At 30.5% G+C, this 21,125-nt stretch overlaps 2 protein-coding genes across 4 annotated transcripts; one reads left to right on the forward strand and one right to left on the reverse strand.

Moving 5' to 3' along the window:
• Positions 1-55: 55 nt before the first annotated feature.
• Positions 56-17,162, reverse strand: S6kII (Ribosomal protein S6 kinase II). Of its 3 annotated transcripts, none has more exons than XM_085201512.1 (14): positions 16,948-17,162; positions 16,222-16,506; positions 14,876-15,061; positions 14,152-14,433; positions 12,793-12,947; positions 12,183-12,270; positions 10,905-11,035; positions 10,437-10,583; positions 10,025-10,162; positions 9,275-9,481; positions 8,844-9,043; positions 8,152-8,249; positions 7,710-7,949; positions 56-6,972 (listed from the first exon to the last, which is right to left on the reverse strand). In XM_085201512.1, the coding sequence occupies exons 1-14, from the start codon at positions 17,002-17,004 to the stop codon at positions 6,862-6,864; spliced, it is 2,325 nt and encodes a 774-aa protein (XP_085057638.1). In that variant the 5' UTR covers positions 17,005-17,162; the 3' UTR covers positions 56-6,861. The 3 variants fall into 3 exon arrangements, with proteins under 3 accessions (XP_085057638.1, XP_085057639.1, XP_085057640.1); XM_085201513.1 differs by lacking the exon at positions 16,948-17,162 and adding an exon at positions 16,750-16,873; XM_085201514.1 differs by lacking the exon at positions 16,948-17,162 and adding an exon at positions 16,754-16,823.
• Positions 17,163-17,577: 415 nt separating this feature from the next.
• LOC146529377 (organic cation transporter protein-like) lies at positions 17,578-21,107 on the forward strand. Its single transcript, XM_085202149.1, has 7 exons — positions 17,578-17,911; positions 18,236-18,415; positions 18,714-18,944; positions 19,424-19,643; positions 20,116-20,281; positions 20,356-20,629; positions 20,823-21,107. Exons 1-7 carry the CDS (start codon positions 17,684-17,686, stop codon positions 21,105-21,107), a joined length of 1,584 nt encoding a protein of 527 aa, XP_085058275.1. The 5' UTR covers positions 17,578-17,683.
• Positions 21,108-21,125: the final 18 nt, after the last annotated feature.

The raw sequence follows: 21,125 nt of genomic DNA on the forward strand, positions 1-21,125 counted from the left end.
TTATATATATAAAAAATCAAAGGTAATAAAAAGTTAAAGAAATAAAACATCAATATAAGCAATATCAACAATATATTACATTTTATCATTATACATATGAGCCTACTTTAAGAAATTATTGTTATTAAGTCGATTCATACTTTAGATAGAAAAATAGATGTGACAAAACAACATTAACACCAACCACAAATATTAGCTTTAGCCATAATCATTTATATTCTGTGGTCCAGTTCACTTGTAACCATGTATAAAATCTTTTTGTGAATAACAATTTATTTAAATAGTGTCATAGAATAAAACTACAACAGTGTAGGTTAGCTAGTAAGAAAATATTTGTCTGTTTTAATTACTCAACAAGTGTGCAGGCGAGCCTCACTCAAAATGGATTCATTTATATCTTATGTAGAAGAAATTATTTGAAATATAAGTAGATGTCATGTTTACTAAATAATAAGTTTAGTTATTTTATTAAATCACATACAAATCGAAAACAAACTATAATATGTAAATATATATATTTTTTAACTTGCTTAAATAATATTTCAATTAAATTCTTCTACATAAGACCTAAATCATTCATAATATAAAATCATCAATCTAATTACTTAATTTTTAATCTATATCACCGAGATCTAACTCTCTATAGCAAAATAGTGAAATTTTGAACATTATCATTTCATACAGTGCATGCGCATCTTAGAGGCAATTGTGACATTAATACAGCCTACATCTTGTGATTCTTAACTTTTTTTTTGAATTGCTTAAATAATGTGATAGAAAGTTTCTACATTTAATTAAAAATCATTGCAGTGGCGTCTGACTAAGCGCTGCAGTTGTGAGTTCGATTCCCATTAGGAGAATAATTATTTATTTCTTCATTTTTATTTCGCTCTGGTAGACAAAACGCGGCGTTATGCTCCGCCACTCAGTACTTAACATCTCGAAAATTTGGTGCAAAGTTAGAAATTAAGAATCTTTTTAACACTAAATTCTCACTGCCTACACTACTACGTATTTCCCATATGCGTTATATATTAGAATGTCATACTTATGTGATGCACTTTATGTGTATTTTGTATACATTTAAATAATATGTGAAGTGTTTACATGTTTTGATAAAAAAAGTATTTACAATTCATGAAATTTCACTTGATAGAATTATAACAGGGTATTTTATTAATAATAATAATTTCCCATAACTGGATTATAAATATTTTTTCAAATAGTAACTTTTCCTCCAAATGCGAAATAATTATTATTATAGTATAACACCCAATTCTTATGTTTTTGAAAAATTAAAAAAAGTATTATTACGTTTATTTTGTACTTTAAGCGTCTTTCCAGAGATGTTACGGATATAATATAACATTTGGGATACGAAGAGTACTACAGCGGCGTCGATTTCGGCTATAAAATTAATTCGGATTATCTATTAATTTTATAGCCGAATTTAATTAAATTAAATCGAAATTATCTGGAACGGATATAAATCCGTTTCAGATTATTTCGAATCCGTATGCTAGTTTTTTTAGAAAAGTATTTTTTGACAGGTATTTATTATATTCTTGTAACGATAATGGCTGTTTCATTGTTTGTGAAATATTTATCTGTTTATAGTAACAAGTTCTTCGTACTTATCGATACTTCGGGCGTGTCGTTAAAATGAAAAACCTATCATATGAAGTTTCATTTCGACATCACATATACCTATCCGAAATTATCGAAAAATTTTATATAAGCTTTAGTTACGGATACAGATAGTTTTTTATTACGGAAAACCGATAGGGAGCCCCACAACGTCCCTGCTTCCTACATGTTTATATGAGTTTGTTACAGAAGATTTCAATATAACCATGATATGATCATTTAATGACAAGTTCCACATCAGATATGTACCAAAATTATTTCTAAGTAAATTGTAGTTATTTAACATGTACTATATAGTTGAAGCATCTAATATTTAGATTCAATTCCTTTTTTGCATGTTACGTATGTAATATCTTATAAATATATCTAATTTTGTATGAATTGATTTAGGGTTGTCTTATACATAGGATTAAAATTTAATTTAAATAATTGATGCGATATTTGATCAAAGTGGTAAATAACTTTCCATATACATATTATGCCGCGTAATTGCTAAAGTATCATAGATAACTGTACCAATAACATTCAATATTATAAAATATATTTTTTATATTTCAACTTAAATATTATGCTAAATTATTTAAAGAAAATATAATTGTTGATCTTTTAGTCGGTATTTCTTATCATATAAGTACGTACGCCAACTAATGATCTTTTTAGGGTAACTTACTTTAGATACAAATTATATTAATATTGTGAATATTTCGTATATTGACAGTACGTAATATAAGTTTAAATTAGGAATATGTAAGTTTTTGTGACATCTAACGAGTACCTCTTATATTTGATAATGTATGTACAATTTCTATCCAAAGTGAGCACCCTATTATTTCCACTTAACAACAATACATCAACAACATTTACATCAATTAATAAGAATTATATTTGTATACTTTGAAACAACATATTGGGAATAGAAGTGAACAATTAAAATATGAGCACCAGTGTGAAAATAAAAAAGTTAATTAGTACTTTTTGCTTCAAAAAATATTTATTTACAATAATGTATAGCAAGAGATGTTTATAATACTGTACTTAGAGAAGTGTAGCTCTTAATACATTATTTGTCCAATTGAGTATATAATTTATGATTTAAATCCAGCTACTATGACAATTGTAGATAAAGTATTTTTAAAAAGTATTTTATATATACGTATAAATATTTTATTTTATATATATTTATTAATCTCTGTGCCTGAATGACGTATTTTTAATCATCCACTTCTTTTATTAATAGATATTTATAACTTATATAAAAAAATCTTTGGTTAAATATTTTTAATCTGCATAGTATAAAACATAGCAATTGAATGAATAATGCAGATACCATGTATAGAATTATATTAATAATATATATCTTATTATAATTATCATAATAAGATATAAAAATATATGTCAATTATTACCTAAACCATAAACCCCACATGTAAAATATTTACTTAAATTTCTAATGTATAATAAAATATCTACTAAGAAACAATACTGTTTATTTCGGGATATTTTTGAGTCAGTATACTTATAAATAAAAGTATGGCTAAAGAAAAGTAAAATTGATATTAATATATTTTTTACATACATATTTCATTAAAATGCAATTCAACCAATAAAATTGATTAGATTGATTGAAAGATTGATTTGTAAATAAATGCAAATTTTAAGTTTTATCATGTAACACTGACTTGTTATGTTTTATTTATATATTGGGAATATTATTATAATAAGACATTTTACGTTAACATACTATTCGTTAACACATTTCGTTTATTACTTTTACAATCTCTCTCAGTTAACTGATGTGATATGATTGTAATTTATACTTATACAAATTTAAGAAAAATATTATTACGGAAATTAGATTTTTGAGAAAATTGTCCCATCCCTGCTATCTATATATTAATCACCAAAAAAGTATGTTATCGTATAATATCAATATATTTAAAACTAATTAAATTACTCTGAATTATATATCTAACATTAGTTAAAGCATACAACGAAATAGACATGGTAGACTTACATACTAATTTAGACGACATGTTAGCTTACAAAATTTTTAGATTTTTTTATAATTTTGTGAGCACGTTAGGCCATTTTAGTAAATAATATTGAATACAAAACCATTATAGCTTATGAAAACATAACTATAGCGTAAATAAACAATGACAAAAATATACTTTTCATAAATCTCATTTAAAACTTACTTCTATGTATCTTAATTTAAGGGATATAATTATATTTTTATTTCATACAAAAATATACATAATAATTTATGTCACTGTTTCTATACATAAATTACTTCTCAAATTACTAAAAACAGAAAAAAAATGAGCTTTAAATAAGTTTGTAGTCGTTTTAGTATTGTAAACCAACTTCTGTAAGAATCCCTTTCTTTTATCAATTAAGGTTATCAATCCTGTATTTTTTTATAGTGAAAGTTTCACACTAAAGATAAAAAAGCTTATAGGAAACTTTTAAAAATTTTAGGAGGAACGCCTCCTCTTGGAAAACGTCCAAGTGTTCTGACTTTGTAGTTTATAGTATTTCCGCAAATAGTGAAATAATTTATGCACAATGTAAAGCTAGAAGTAATACGATTAAAATTAATACTGTAAAAACTAATATTAAATATTCCTTTAAAGCGCCGAATAATTAATTGCACATATAAAAAAACGACTTTACGGGTCTTTTATAATGGCACAGTTAGACTAAAGAGAGGTGGGTAAGCAACGAGTGTTTAAAAAAAATATCGTTTTTTTTTCTTATAATTTACATTATTTTTAGGAAGACTTGCCCTATATTATATTCAAGTAAATTCTACTTGACTAATAGCGTAAAATGTTTGGAATGCATATTACTAAAATATAATGCGAATCAGATAACTACATTTGGGGCAATTGACATATAAAAAAATATATCAAAAAAGATAGATACAAGAGTAAATAGTTAGTGCTGTAAAATGGACACAAGATTTACAATATTGTAATACTATACTCAGATTACACAATAAAAGGCAAAAAGATAAAACAGTCAAGATTAGAAAATAAAGCAAAAAAGCAGAGAAAACTTAATTTAATATTTTCAATTATATTGACAGCAATTCGTGGCCATACATAAATTATGTCACACGAATTTCAGATTATACATAAAAATCGTTAAATAAAAACTCCAGCTGAGTAACAACTTTTGTTCACATAATTTTCGTGCTTTAATACTTATATTTGGAAATGCGACCTCTCCGTGTTCCTCTGGTTTAGAAATAACTAATGTTCTAAATTTCGCGCAAGAATTTGGAAATGTGACAAAGCGGGGGCCCTGCTCACACAATGTCACAATTTCGACCACCCTCGCCACTTCCGCTTAAGTGTCATTGGTCATTTTTGAATGGCATTTCATTATGTTTTTCTAGATATTTCTGTCGCGTGTTTCCTTTAAACATTATATAAAAATAAACCAAAAAATTGCCAACATTTATCAAGTAATCTGAGATTTTAGGAATTATATTTGACGTATGTCGTCTGTTCATTAAATTATTATATATGACTGCATAAAAAATATTAAAAGACGTAGAAATGTTGTACAAATAATTATAAATAGACATTTTTATGTATGTAAATATAAACTGTTAAACATTTTTCACACTCATTTTCAATGTATACACACTTTCAATGTATACAGAATATTGACTTATCGTTATCTTAGAATAGGGACAGTTTGAATATAACTTTAAAATTTTTGAAGTATTATTCCATGCTAAAGATAGGAAAAATATTTTAGAAAACGTATAAAAATTGTTCAATGAAGCGGGATTTGAACAAGTAAACACAAACCCATGAACGTAATCTAAATTTCCTAAAATATTTTACAATTGGAATATTATAAGAACAATGAAACACACTTGTGACATAATATTCCAAAGTTCGTATACAAGATTTTTGACAAGATAATGAAAAAAGAAAAGTTACAATATTAAAAAGTATTATTTTAATTTATATATATATTGAATAAATATATAGACAATCTTTTATTAAATGTGATAACTGATTTTGGAATAATGTTTTTTTCTTCATTTCATAATAAATGACTGTCTTAATTCTAATAAAACACTCAATCTGTCAATTCTGTAGGTACAACAGCCTTTTAAATATTCTCACTTACTATATAAAAAAATAAAATATCTATAAAAGAAAATATAAATACTAAATAAACTGTTTTTTTTAACTCAATATAAATATTTTTCATATTTTTAAATATATCAGTGTCTACTATTAAATAAAAATTGAATAGTAGGAAGATACTTAACAATATTAACTTAATTGTAAAACTTAATAATTTAAGTAAAGATTAAAGAATGTATTTGAAAACTTTGGTTAAATACTTGATATCCGTTTACATACAACATATATGAAATTTATTTTAAAATTGATCAAAGAATAGAATAAGAACAAGAATAAAATTTTATAAAAAAATATATTTTTATCGAAGACGTTTGATGTTTTAACCAAAATATGATTATTTGAAATTTAATTATTTTAGTTATTTGTGTAAATAATCTTTTATGTAACACTTTCTTTCAAAATCAAAAAAATGTAGAACTTTTTTTTTTATTAAAAAAAAATAAATAAATCTGTATCTCCTGAATTTGTGTTTAATGACTATAACTGTTATGTCACGGAAAAAAAATTGTGTAACTAACTTAAGGATAACCTATATACTTTAGTATCATAATTTTAGGAAATCTAAACAAATAACATAATAAAGACAGTAAAAACTAAAGTTGTCAAAATATTTAGTATTTAGTAAGAAAATTGAGTAGTATATGAATGTTACAAAAGCAAATAACTCAATAATGGTGACGATATCTTTTAAATTATTTTTAAATTGTATACTACACTGTATTATAATATCTGTAAGATTCTATAAGTTGTTCAGGAATTAGTAAGAAAATATGTTTTCTTTAATTTTCCATATATTGAACTGATGAAGATTGCTTTATTTGCTTGTATGATTCATACATATGTACGTCTCAACTTTCATTAATATATTATGTACAAAACTTTCCTTACAGAGTGATTAACAGACAGCGTACAATCGAAACTTGCGCGTACCTGAAATTTGGCATATAAGATTTCCCAAAATATTTACAGGGACGAAAAAACATTAGACGGGATTTTAAATAAAAAAGATGTCTAAGATCTGATATGTGAAATCGGGTTCCTTTTACACTTGTGTGGGCGGGAACCGACGTTGCGGTTTAATTCGACGTTGTGCTAATGTGGATTGTGTGACGGGTCCTAGTATGTGTGGAGTGAGGGGTGCTGACGTCATTGCCTGTAAATTTAGTAATAAAACAAGTTAATTTTGTAAAAATGTATTATTTAATTTTATTATGTTTTTCTCACATCACTCCTAAGCGACTACACTGACTTGGATGAATGTTTGGGCGAGACATCACATGTCTGGATGTAAGATCACACATGTGGATGTGAGACTATATGTAATGTGCTTACCTGACATCACATGTGTGGATATGAATCACATATGTGGACGCGATATTACATATTATGTGGACGTTAGATCACATAAGTGTGGATGTGAGATCACGGGTTGGTGTGAGATTATGTATCCATATATGTAATCTCACATCACATATGGATGTGACATCATGTGTTAATGTCAGATCACGTGTTATATTAACACACAGCTACGTGTGATTCATGTGTAATAACGACCTGTATGAATATAATGTTGTCACAAGTGTTCACATTTGTTTATGTAATGGTGTGTGATATATCGGCTGTAGTTGTCATTGATGTTGTTGTTGTTGTGGATTGTCCATGAAAGTCTCCACTATTTATTTAAATATAATAAAATGTAAAAATATATTGTTAAAAAGGAAATTTGATTAATTGAACATTGATTTGCTCTGTATATTGTGATGACAGTCACACGTGGGTGTGCCTACACACGTTAAATAATAATTAGTTTCCACTCACTTTTTACACATACATATGCATCCACAAACGCACACGCGCGTGCCCAAGCGCTTAATATACGCACACACTCACCTGGTAAGTGAGATCAACGGCGCGTCTCAGATCCCCGTCGACGGGGTCACTGGGGTCGACGGGGTCAACATGCGTGGGGTCACTGAGGTCGGCGGGGTCGTTGTAGTCGCGACTGATCCACGTCTCCCGCAACAGGTCGTGGGCTCGCGGTCGCTGGGCGGGCTCGAGTTGCAGCATGCGACGTATGCAGGCGCGGGCTTCTGTGGAGACGCGACTCCAGGCGCCGGTGGACATTTCTACCTATAATTTATTCATAGAATTTTATATTGGAACACATGAAGAGACATAAAAGGACTCGGGCAGTAGTCGCTGTTACACAAAATACACGCCAGTACCGGATTTACTTTTTAGACCCCAGTCTAATTATGATGCATTAATGTTAGTAGTTTTTATATAATAAAAATAAATCATTTATTTCTAATATATAATCATAAATAATTACCTTTCCAGATTCAATCCTAGCTAAAATCGCTTCAGGTGTATCGTCACCAGTAGAAGCAAAGGGTGTTCTACCAGATAACATTATGTAGGCCAAAACACCTGAAATTATAATCAAATTTAACATTAAATATCCAACAAATATTATATTTAATATTTATTTTTAGAGTCCCAAATCGTTTTCTTAGACATTTTCTGTATCCCAGAGGGAATCTTCAAACACTTCCACATTTTTCTGCCCGGTTTGGAGAAGTTGCTTAATGGACTTAATGCCGCACTTTGTCTCTTCACTTTAAGTAGGAATTGAACCTACAACCATCTCTTCACTTGCGGTTATCGTAGCGGGCAACGACGACCGCAGTAATAATTACCTAAGCACATTATACCCCTCAAGCGATACTAATGTAATGTGGTCCTTTTTAGATGAAATTGATAGACCATCAAATAATTTCATTAAGAGTTACTTATGACAGAATCTTTAGTATTTATTTTTTTATTATTATATAAAACCCACTACGAACATTGGTGGTACGTGACCTTTCCTGCTCTTTTGTTCTTTTGTTTTAGTGTGATATTGACTTTTTTTTTATTGATATTGCAGTATACAGCAAAAGGATTGAATCTATTTGGTGAACAAAACCTCAGCCAAAAACAAAGTATAGTAACTATAGTTAACAAATATCTAAGCAAAGCCACCTAAGCTCCATATATCACAGGCGGCGTCATAACCGGCGCGCTTCAACACCTCGGGCGCCACGAAGTTGGCGGTGTAGCACGGCGTCATAAGGAGGCCGTTCTCAGCACGTAGTTGCTTGGCGAGGCCGAAGTCCACGAGGCGCACGTCTGACGCCTTGCGGTCTGCTGTCGCGAATAGTATGTTCGAGGGTTTTATGTCTCTGGAAATGTGAAACAATTGGTTATTAATATGTGCAGTTCGGTTGATGAGTTATGACCGGCTTGAAGTTATACTTTCTGATTTTTTGGTATTGTTAACTTGGGAAGAATAAGGGCAAACAAAACTAAATATCTAACTTTTATATCTAGTCAATAAAGCACAACATAATTATAAGATTTAACATGAGAACGGCCACGACTCGCACACACACGCACGTATACACACAGCGCACCTGTGGACCACGGTGTGGCGGTGCAGGTAGTGCACGGCGTGCAGCACGTTGCGCAGGAGGGGCGCCGCCTCGCGTTCGGGCAAGTGGCGGCGCCGCGTGATGTGTTCGAGCAGCTCGCCGCCTCGGCATAGCTCCGTGACGGCCAGGATGCGCCCGCCCTCCGCGTACACGCCGCGCAGCGTTATTATATGCGGGTGCTGGCTGTATCTGTAGGGATTTATATAGCTATTTAAATGGTGTATAAAAAACAAATAAACTATTATTTACAATTAAAACTTATTATGTTATTTGTATTCATTTTACTCTTTAATATGTTACACACTACCAAGATATCCTTTACTATTAAATATTTATGTTAAAGGTTACCTGTAAGATATTACTAACAGGGATAAGGTTGGCTTTGCATACTACCTCTATGCACAAGCAGCAAAATATGTTTATTGTTTCTTTTCTATTTGTTTTTATATTAGTATTTTATTTGTCTTGTAATTTTTTTTATTTCCTTTATGTATGCAATAAAGAGTTTTATCTATCTATCTAAATATTAATGACACACTAACTAACCACGGAGTCTTTTCCCCACTCCAGCTATGTTTATATTAAATTTCCTTAGCCTACTCAACTATGTGCGAAAAAACGTAAAAGTGACGTCATCTATGTGCATTAAATACTGCATGTATTGCAAATTTATTGCAAATTTACCTATGTGGCAAAACACAAAAAAAAATCATTACAAATAAAAAAGACTACCTCAATAAAATTTCAATTTCCTCTCTGGGGTCGTACTGTAGTTTGTCCATTATTTTAACAGCATACTGAGTACGGCTCGCTTTGTGTTCACAGAGACGCACTACGGAAAACGATCCCGTACCTAGTTCACCCATTAACCTGTAAAAATAACAATAATTTATTATGTTTAAAATGCTTTTTCGAAAACGTATAACCGAAGCGGATAACCAAAAAAGTCCTTCCCAAATGTCGCACTTAATACAGCGTCTAACTGTAAACGTGGGTTCATTTTCCTCTTGGAGAAATTATTATTATTTTGTAATTGTCATTTCTTTGGCGCGGGTTCTGGTAGTCAAGAATAATAAATATTAACACTTCCCTCTGCCTACTCACCTATATACTTATATAATGTGAAACATAAAAACATAGTTACCTATATTCATCAAAAAAGTTATTTCTATTGACAAAACCAGCCCAGAACTCCTCCGTCGAAGTTTTCGTTTGCGTAACGTGATTTTGATTTGTGACAGTTTTATTATCATCATCGTTTAGAAGACATGGCGCCACAAAACTGAAACCTCTGTGAAAATTTAAAATATTATAATTTTTATTTATTTTATTCTTATAACAAAAATTAGAAAGCTTACAAATATAATTTTATTGCATTGTTAATGACTAGTTTTTAGTTGGTATTTCTTTGTAATTTAAGAAATTCAATTGTATTATAAATATAACACAAATATAGTTAAGTAAAACGACACTTATTTGCATTCGCGCGTAGCATTAATGTTCACATGACTTCATATAATTATTGTCTCGTCTCGTTTAACGGTAGATTATCTCTATCTACTCTGTAATGCCTGATAACATAACGGCGTGAAGATTAAAAAATGCAAAAGACCTAAACAATTCGTGAGCATTGGCCGAAGCGGGCACCCCGGGGGAGTCGCGCGGCGTGCGGCAAGTGAACTCCGAGTCGAAGTAGAAGGCGTCATCTGCGCGCGACACCGCCGGCCTGAACGGGGGGATGACCTAGCAACAAAATTGGAATCATTTTGAAATTACTATGTCTATTTTTATAGTTATTAGCTTAACGCTGTATTCCGTATACACATGGTTGGGTAGGCTGAGGGAGCCTACCGATAAGACACTTCATTTTCCTGAAGCTCAACACCATGCTTTACTTTGTTATAAGAGCGAGGAAATAAAAATAAGTTATTTCTCTGATAGGGAATCCTACAACCGCGCGTTTACAGTCGCAACAGTCTTATTTTTGTATTTATTTTATACTAGCGGACGCGCGCAGCTTCGCTTGCTTAATTAGGGGTGAATTCTAATAAACCACGAAACATATTTTCAATTAAATATTTTTAAGAGTCTAAATTTCAAATTTTATAAAAATCGGTGGCGATTTAAAGATTTTTCCATACAAAATTTCCATCCCTTATTTGCACCCTCAGGGGGTGAATTCTAGAAAACTATGAAACACATGTTCAATTAAATATTTTTAAGAGTCTAAATTTCAAATTTCATAATAATCGGTGGCGTTTTAAAGATTTTTCCATACAAACTTTCAACCCCTTATTTGCACCCTTAGGGGAAAAATTCTAGAAAACCACGAAACATGTGTTCAATTAAATACTTTTAAGAGGCTGAATTTCAAATTTTATAAAAATTAGTGCCGATTTAAAAAAATTCTATACAAACTTTCAACCCCTTATTTGCACCCTTAGGGGGAGAATTCTAGAAAACGATGAAACACGTGTTCAATTAAATACTTTTAAAAATCTAAATTTCAAATTTTATAAAAATCAGTGCCGATTTAATTTTTTTTCCATACAAACTTTCAACCCCTATTTTACCCCTTTAGGGTTAAAATTTTTCAAAATCCCTTCTTAGTGGATGTCCAGAATACGAAAGTAAACATCTGTCCAAATTCCACGTTTCTACCATCAGCGGTTACGGCTGTGCGTGCGTCTTACCTCAGTCAGTGAGGACAAGTCCTTTTATATATATAGATGATATATTATATACTATAAGGTAGCAACCAACAAAAAAGCATTTTTGTTGCATTTCTAGAGATAATTACAACAAATGTTGTACACTCTTTTTTATCAGACATGTACTTGTACAATATAACAGACAATTGGTAAAAAACAAAGTCAGTAAATTAACTTACCTCTTTTCTTAATAACGCGTCCCAATGTATGTTAGCAAAGAATTCATGGTTTTTTATATCTTCAATACCATTGGGTCCTGCTCCTAGTCTATAAATAAAAAGAACAATTTAAAGACATATACACAATATAATTATTCATATACAGTGGCGTAGTAAGCTTAACTCGCGCCCGAGGTAAAATACTTTTACAGCGTCCCCCAGTCGAAGACAATATCATTTCATATCTATGTTTAAATAGTATTGCGGACTATTTGGCGCCCCTTTATGAGCGGCGCCCGGGGCAAGATGTTCTTGCATTGTTTCTTTTCTTAATTTTTTTAAATACCAGAACCTTGTGCCAATTGAGATATTAATAATCCAATTTCGACACTTTGATTAAGAAATAAATCAAAATATTTACTATTTACGCAAAACTGCCGCACTTAGAATTTGTTAGGATCTTTCTAACTTATTTTGAATTATTAATATTATACATCTATATTAATGTTAAGGAGCTGAAGAGTATGTGAGATATTCAACATGCTATGCTGGAGAACTATTAGGTTAAATTAAAATATTATTATAGTGTCATTTGTCTACAAAAGTTATATTTTTTTAGACGAGATATTACCTATTATGTGGATTCCTTTTGAACAAGGCACGCAAAAGCGACTGAGCCTCTTCACTCAAATTTGACGGCATTCCTAATTTGGCTTTAAGTATTTGTGTCATAGTTTCATGTCTCGTTGAACCGTGAAATGGTAGATTTCCTGTTAACATCTCAAACTACAAAAAAGTAATAAGTTAATTTAATTCATATCAAAAATATTTACAAATTTATGTTATTTAAAATATAGATGAAAATTTACAATCATTTCATATTATTAAGAGGCCGTACAACGCAAGTTTCGTAAATTGGGCGAAAGTCTTTCGCTCAAATCTGTTCCCTATATAAAATTATATGTACTATATCCGGAATACATAGTGACGTTGAAAAGTGGAATGTACACGATTTAAACAGCATCTAGCAGGGTGGACCGAGGGAACCTAGTGTTAAGACGCCCCTTTCGTTACTTTTCGCCGAATTCTGGAGGCATTGCGTGTGGAGTAGCGGATTTCAACGCCGTGCTTTACTAAAGCAAGGAAATGAAAATATTAAATATTTAATTTCCTCGAGTTGAGTTCGAACGCACAACTTGTTGTTTATAATCGCACACCGGTGCCACTGCGCCACCACTGGCCTCAAAACAATATGCAATAAATAATGTAAATAATTTTATGACTGTCTATTTTAAAAATGATTATTTAGCACCATAATATTATTACTTTAAAACTTTATGTCGTGATCAATCCCATGTTTATTAAGAAATATATTTTATAATATAAATAATTATGTTACTGTAAAATATGAGATTTATGAATATTGTTTCCTGTTATATTACATATTTAGGTCAGTTACTTACTAATTCCTTATTAGGATAATTTAATTATATGAAATATAATAAATTTGGCCTGGTCCTAAGTACTTATGTATTTACTAATCTGAATTACTGTCGTATTCTAATACCATTATCATTTTTAAAATATCCACACTTGGAAAACTAAAATTTCAGCCAATTCAATAAACAATTATTTTGAAGCAATTTTGTTGAACCAAATACTAAATGAACCGATTTACATAAATAATCACAAAATATTAAGGAAAGTTTGTGAAAAAACAATAGTGTAAAACGGATTAACCAATTTAAACCCATTTAAATTGGTTAAGCTGTTTCTGAGATTAACGAGCACAAACGGCACAGACAGACGAAAATTTTAAAATTTATTGTTTTGGGTGCTATTATAATGATAAATGTCTAATAATATCTTTCATGTGCAGTGTGAACAGATACAATTTAATTATATTTATGGATTTTAGTTTATTATATGTGTATATAATACAGTGTGAAACTAAAAAAATATATAAAATTTATATAAAAGATATATATACCATTAACACTCCAAATGACCACCAATCAGCTGCCATTGTATGTCCTTTTCTATTAACAACTTCTGGTGCCATATATTCAACAGTACCACAAAAACTATATGCTTTGTCAGTTGGAGGTAGTTTTGAAAGCCCAAAGTCAGTCAGTGCTATATGCCCGTCTGCATCTAATAAAATATTTTCTGGCTTCAGATCCCTGTATATTATACCTAATTTGTGAACATGTTCTAATGCTAACGCTAATTCGGCCAAATAAAATTTTACATCCTCTTCTGTAAACATAACCTGCAAAATTAACAACATTTGCATCAAAAATGTCTAAACAAATTTATTTTTATTGTTATAATAATAATATTTTTTTTAAAAAAGTTTCATGCTTCATACGGTAAATATATATGGGTATGTATGGGTCCAGAGAACTAAACGCAAGAAATGTCCTGAATTGAGTGGGAGAAATGAACATTATTAATTGAATTGTGTGGGGATTAAACCTATAACCACCATCATTAGTTACATACATGTCTGTGTCATGATAACATTTGCCTTATTGTTCAAGAGTGTGGTCAAATCAACTAACTATAATTTGTATAACAAATGACACAAACTGTGGGTTCAATGAAAATTGAGATAAATCTAGGTTTACATCAAAATGATTAACAGGATATAATAGTAGTTAAGATTAGTATAGATACAGTGTGTAGCTAAAAATAAAAAGTTCAACACAAACCTCTTTACTGAGTCTCGAAAATAAATCACCACCCCTTAAGAAATCTAATATTAAATACAGTTTGCCCGCAGTTTGAAATGCATAATGTAGTTTAACAATAAATGGATGGCCCATTTCAACTAAAATATTTCGCTCCATTTTTGTACGCTCTCTATCCCTTACTTTTAGTGTTGCTTTTTTAAGTACCTGTAATAAATATATGTGTTTTTTAATTATAGTGTAAATATTGTCCTGGATACAGAAAAAATATGTTTGTTAAAAGGGCAGCTAATAATTTTTGTATTAAGAAGTGTCTTATCATGATTTTCGATTTCTTATAAAACTAAAAAAGGGAATTTTGGTTGTTTTTCATTTGAAATTTTATTGTGATTTATCAAATAGTATTAGTATAAAAACCAAAATATATTCTTGTAGGAAATTTAATGATATACAAAAACTGTCTTATATGTTTCCCTTTTTTAGTAACCCAGATGAAATGTACATATTTTTATTATTTTTAGCTTCATGCTGTATTCAACATGAAGCATGGTAAGCAGAGGGAACCTAGTGTTAAGACACTGTGTTTCTCAGGTCCCTCTCAAATTTTAAGAGGTGTACCTCAACACTGTAATATATCAGATTTCCTAAGGAAATTAAGTAAATATTTGTAGCATTTACAGTCCAGACATATTATATTTTTTTAGTAACTCATCATCATCATCATCATCATCATCATCACCATCATCAGCCTGTCCTAGTAACTGTCGTAAATAAAATATGTAATTTGAATATATTCATAATAACTGTTAGAAAAAATATTTAAAGACCTTGGAATTTTAATTCTAAACTTGGAATTTCACATATGTGCTTTATCACATATGACTCATTAACAAGACACAAGTAATCATAATGTGCTCATAAAAACTAATTGGATATCAGTACAAATAAATAATAAATGTATTTGCAACCATTTCCAAGCTATGGTGTACAATGGAGATAGAACAGATAAGGTAATTCTAAAAATATGCATATGAATAGATAACTAATATCATATAAAACATTCCCATTTAGAAATTTGTGGTCAGTATTTGTTCCAGTCTAATCTGTACATAAATAGACAAGGTAAAATATGAAAGGATTTTTTTACCTCACATGTAACAGGAAAGAGGATGGGAACTCAATGTAAAATTCCCATTCTCAATTTTACAGATACAGAATGGCTGTTGTTTTTGTTTTTGTTGAAATGTTAGAACACAATAAAACTCATTACCCTGATTGGATATCAAATTCATAATTGTCACATTGTCTGTCATGGTCTTAATTACTTGTGTATTGAGTAAATTCAAATCGAATTTGACATTATTTACCTTCATTGCGTAAAGAGTGCCTGTATCTGGACCTGACACTTTTCGGACCAAAAAGACTTTACCAAAGGAACCTTCACCTAGGACTTTGAGTAGTTCAAATTGAGAAGGATCAGCTTTCTCATGTCCTTCTTTAACAACATCTTGTAGTTCCACTTCCCTCTCATAGTTTTGATCTATATTGGACACATTTGATTCACTGCTTTCAGTTGTAGAAGTTTGTCGAGACTCTGCTAGATTTTCAACAACCATTGGAAGACTGTTTACAGCTTGGGCGGTAATGCCACGCTAGAAGTAATAATTGACATATAGAAAAGTAGTACAATTTATACATTAAATATAAAAAATAATTTATTAAATATAAAATAAAAATTATTTTGAAATATTTTCTTTATTAGAAAAAAATCTGTATTAAAACATATGGCATCAAAATCACAGAAAATTTTATTTATATAAGATAAATACAGGCAGTCAATGTAAAACTCATTACTTCAATTTAATTATTAACTAAAAGAAATTAATTACTCTTACACACTTAACAAAATAACTAAAATGCAAACCACTACAAATGGGCGTCTAAACAAAACTGATAGTAAAACCAGACATCCTAAACGCAGTAGTAATAAGACGTCATATATTTACATTACAAAGAAGTGAAAATGAGTAATCTAATAGGAAAATACGTGTATTTATCAAATAGGCAAACAACATTAAAAAATAATAACATACTGTGACATCTCCAACCGTCTGCATTCGCCATGGGTCAGTGGCATTGGCCAGAGGCATCCTTGTTAGCTTCCAAATATACACATCCAGCAGAAATATCTAACAATTTTCATAAATTGTAAATGCAATTAAAAACTAATACTAAACACTCGTTTTTCATTCATTAAAATAGGCAGGGAGAAGGGAGGCAGTGTCATAGACGGCAACAAAACACAGATTATAAAGCAAAATATTTAGTTAAATTTGTAATCATATTTCAGAAGGGATTACAGTGCGTATAGTATCGTATTTATTAAATTTATTGTTTTGAAGAGGTATTGTTAGGTAATGATAATAGGTAAAGGAATTAGAATTGGATATTGCCATGATTTTATGATAATTACCGAACTTATTAAAACAGTGTGACTGTAAACTCTCGAAATTAAAATATTTATATATTGTTTAAAAGTAAGATTCTGAATACAAATTTATAGTTTTGATCGTAATGGCAACATTATTGTATAATATTCTCAAAGTTTGTCAAAAGTTTGCAGTAAATACAAAAATATAAATAGATAGACAGTATATGACAAATGATGTTATGTTATTATCTTATTATTAGTTACGATTTAAAAATCTAATATAATAATCTAGTCAACATCAGAAGACAGTCACGAGTTATAGTCAAATCAATTTGCAAATATAAAAGAATCTTATATACCTTATACAAACAGAATTCTTTGCATATGGTTACAGTGCAATGTTTACAGGAACAGACTGTAATGCGGATAAACTGTTATCGACGGTACTGGGAGATTTTGGGAAATGGCAATGTTGGATAAGCATTTATATGGCACTATTAAAATTACCTTTGGCCTGGTATCAATTGAATATTATTTTTATGGCACCACCACAAGATTTTTGGTGCGCAAAACCTGATTTTTTCAGCCAATATTCAGAAATTGAATGGAGAGATATATGCGCGCCTGTAAGGATCGTTTTATGTTAAGTTGGACATTTATCATAGAATCTAGATAAATCATAATCCCAAAGATACAAATCTTAAATCTTTATACTTTTATTTCCTACCATAATAATATTAGGTACTTACATGCTTAACAATATAAAGGCGTAGATACGTTTACTATCACAGAGATAACTGTTGTCTGTTACGAAGTTGTTGTTTCTGATATCAGATCTCTGTTTTTTAAATAAAAATAATTATTTTTAAATTACATTTTGTATTTATTAGTAATTAAAATGTATTTGTTTAATGATCATTTTAAAAAATGTTTCAAATATTTAAATTCAGAAAAATCAGGAACATCCATGTATAATCTATGATCCTGATGTACTTTTCATAAAACCGTATATGGATAGAACTCTAATCCCGTTAGTTGAATGTCCAAAATTTGTATACGATACGACCACTTTTAACCGAACCATAACGTCTGATTTTAATTTAGTCTGCTCCAAACACTGGCTTATACACGTAAGATATACGTAGGGTATATTATTTAACAAATTATTCAAATAAACTGTGGTCGTGACTCGCATGAACACAAGTGCTTAACTGTGAACGCGACGAGTTGTGGGTTCGATTCCCACTCGAGGAAATGAAATATTAAATATTTTTATTTCTTCGCTCTGGTATCGAGGCAAAGCGAGACGTTAAGTTTCGCCAATCACACGTAATGGCAAAAGTAAAAAAAATGAATTTACTTTTTTTTAGAAACTTTTAATTAATTTTAATTTAGCTGATAAAATATAAATATCTTGATCATCTATAGCTAACACAATGTGTCATGATGTGGGGTGTTCTCGTCGGTGGTATAATATTTGGAGTTGTAGCTGATCAGTATGGCCGCAAAATCCCTTTAATGGTCGGAATAACTATGCAATGTGTCACGGGCTTTATCACAAGTGTGCTGCCATCATATTGGATATTTCTAATAAATTGGTGTTTATTAGCTATTGCTTCGGGTGGCATAGGCATTATATCATTTGTTATAAGTATGGAGGTGAATTCACATTATAATGTACCTAGTTGTTTACAAATTAAAAAACACAATAGGTACAATGTCTAATTTAGTCATAATTTTTTCAGCTTTATGCTGTGTAGCGCATAAAGCACGGTAGGCAGAGCGAATCTATATTATTTTAGAGACTCTGTTCCCCACTTTACGCCGATTTTTAGAGGCAAGATTTGTTGAATGGCGGAAAGTAACCGCCGCGCTTTGTCGTCGTACCAGACTGAAGAATGAAAATATTAATAAATAATAATTCATTCTCCCGAGTGGGAATCGGACCCAAAACCGTCGCATTTACAGCCGCACGTGTGTCGCTGAATCACGACGGCCTCATCATATTTATTGTATTTTTTAAAAAGTGTTTGCCATAAGAACCTAGACTACATCACGATATTCCTGACATATAATATGATTACGTAGAATATTAGGTATTTCTTACTAATAAGGAAAATTAAACATTGTATTTATAGATTGTAAGTGGTAAATATAGAACAACAATACCAGTTGTCTACCAATTACCTTTTGGACTTGGGAATACCGTTATGGCTATATTAGCGTATTGGTTACGAGACTGGAGAAAATTAGAATTTGCTTTAGCAACACTATCTTCACTTTATATGCTGTACTGGTTTGTGCTACCAGAATCACCACGATGGCTATTGGCTACCCGACAAAATGAAAAAGCTTTAAGTACTTATTCAACGGCCTATAATATACATACCTACATTTTATATTTGTTTTGTTTTGATTGTAAAGCGTAGTAAATTTCAGTCCAGTTCTTAATTTATGGCGCTTCGAGCATGCCAGTTGAGCACTAATTAATCGCCAATGTCACGTTGTATGAGGAACGCGTAGTAAATTTATTAATTTTGTGGTTGGCATGACGTGACGTTTATGGACTCGATATTTTGGCTTCACGCTGTATCTCGCATTTAGCAGGGCAGGCAGGGAACTTAGAGTTAACACACTCCATTTTTCAGCTTCCGCCCACTTAATTAATTCATGGAATGTTATTCTCAAAATATTTTGATCAGCTCAGATATGGGATGGAAAAGTGTTTCTTGTCTACATTATAACACGTTTACTTTGAGCTAACATAAATAAGGTAAACATTTAAAATAAGTATTATTTTTTTGCAAGGTGAAATTCCCTATACTTTCAGAAGTCATAGGACTAGCTGCTAAACAGAATAACCGAGAAAAATATTTTGAAGAAGTTTTACAGACTTTGAGTGATTGTAAAAGCCGTAAACGCATCGTCCCAGGTTTTATGTCATTTGTAAAATCTAGAAGCATGAGGCTTAAAACTTTACTTTTATCGATAAATTGGTAATTTTACTGTGACCCTGTAAATGCTTGTTTTTGGTCATGATAATTTAAATTAACGAACTTTTACGTTCCAGGTTTTGTACTGGTTTGTCATTCTATACATTTTCTCAATATCTTGGTCTAATTGGAAACATATTTCTTACTGTTGCAATAAGTGGAATAATTTATGTGTTCGGAGGTGTATTATGCCTTTTCATTGTTACAAAATGTGGTCGGAAAACTTCTGTGTGGATATTTCAAACGATAACGGCATTTTGTTTTATATTCATTATATGTGTGCCAAAAGACAGGTATGTAAGTGATTGGCCAAGATTACTTTTCGCTGGATTAGGATTTGCTGGATTATCGGTAAATACCTATAATCATTTTTAATTTATGCCATATTTTATATTGTCCCGCCTGAATTTTTATGACGTAATTTCCTATAATTTAGTAGATTTTTATACTGGTATCTAAAAAAAATATAATTTAAAAAAATTATAGATTTTGATAAGATCTGATTTTAAAAATAAATATAATATTTTATAATTATTATCATCAGGGTACGGTACCAGCGTTATATTTACTTACTGGAGAGCTATTTCCAACTGTTGGCCGCAATGTCGGTGTCGCTGGAGTTACCATATTTGCTCGTATAGCATCAATGGTAGCGCCTGTAGTGGTCAGCTTAAACGATGTAAAACCAGATCTACCTCTTGTTCTTTTGGGTGTAATGTCATTTGGTCAATTGGCCTTACTTGCACCGTTGCCAGAAACGAAAGACAAACCCCTGCCAGATACATTAGAGGAAGCTGAACTTGAGATTAAAGAAGTTAATAAACATTGACTAAATGTAAAATTTCAT

Source organism: Heliconius melpomene, chromosome 18, assembly GCF_056956725.1.
Source record: "Heliconius melpomene rosina isolate 202511_hmr_F chromosome 18, ASM5695672v1, whole genome shotgun sequence".
Taxonomy (NCBI): domain Eukaryota; kingdom Metazoa; phylum Arthropoda; class Insecta; order Lepidoptera; family Nymphalidae; genus Heliconius; species Heliconius melpomene.

Excerpts from the sequence above, each read along its gene's own strand:
- S6kII (XM_085201512.1), bottom strand. The coding sequence starts at position 17,004 with ATGCCTCTGGCCAATGCCACTGACCCATGGCGAATGCAGACGGTTGGA. Across the intron at positions 8,250-8,843 it reads CTGTGATATATGGAGCTTAG|GTGTTTTGGCCTACATAATG; the intron begins GTGGCTTTGCTT and ends TTATAATTTCAG. Across the intron at positions 7,950-8,151 it reads CTAGGATTGAATCTGGAAAG|GTAGAAATGTCCACCGGCGC; the intron begins GTAATTATTTAT and ends AATAAATTATAG.
- LOC146529377 (XM_085202149.1), top strand. The coding sequence starts at position 17,684 with ATGTTTACAGGAACAGACTGTAATGCGGATAAACTGTTATCGACGGTA. Across the intron at positions 19,644-20,115 it reads ACAAAATGAAAAAGCTTTAA|AAGTCATAGGACTAGCTGCT; the intron begins GTACTTATTCAA and ends CTATACTTTCAG. Across the intron at positions 20,282-20,355 it reads TTACTTTTATCGATAAATTG|GTTTTGTACTGGTTTGTCAT; the intron begins GTAATTTTACTG and ends TTTACGTTCCAG.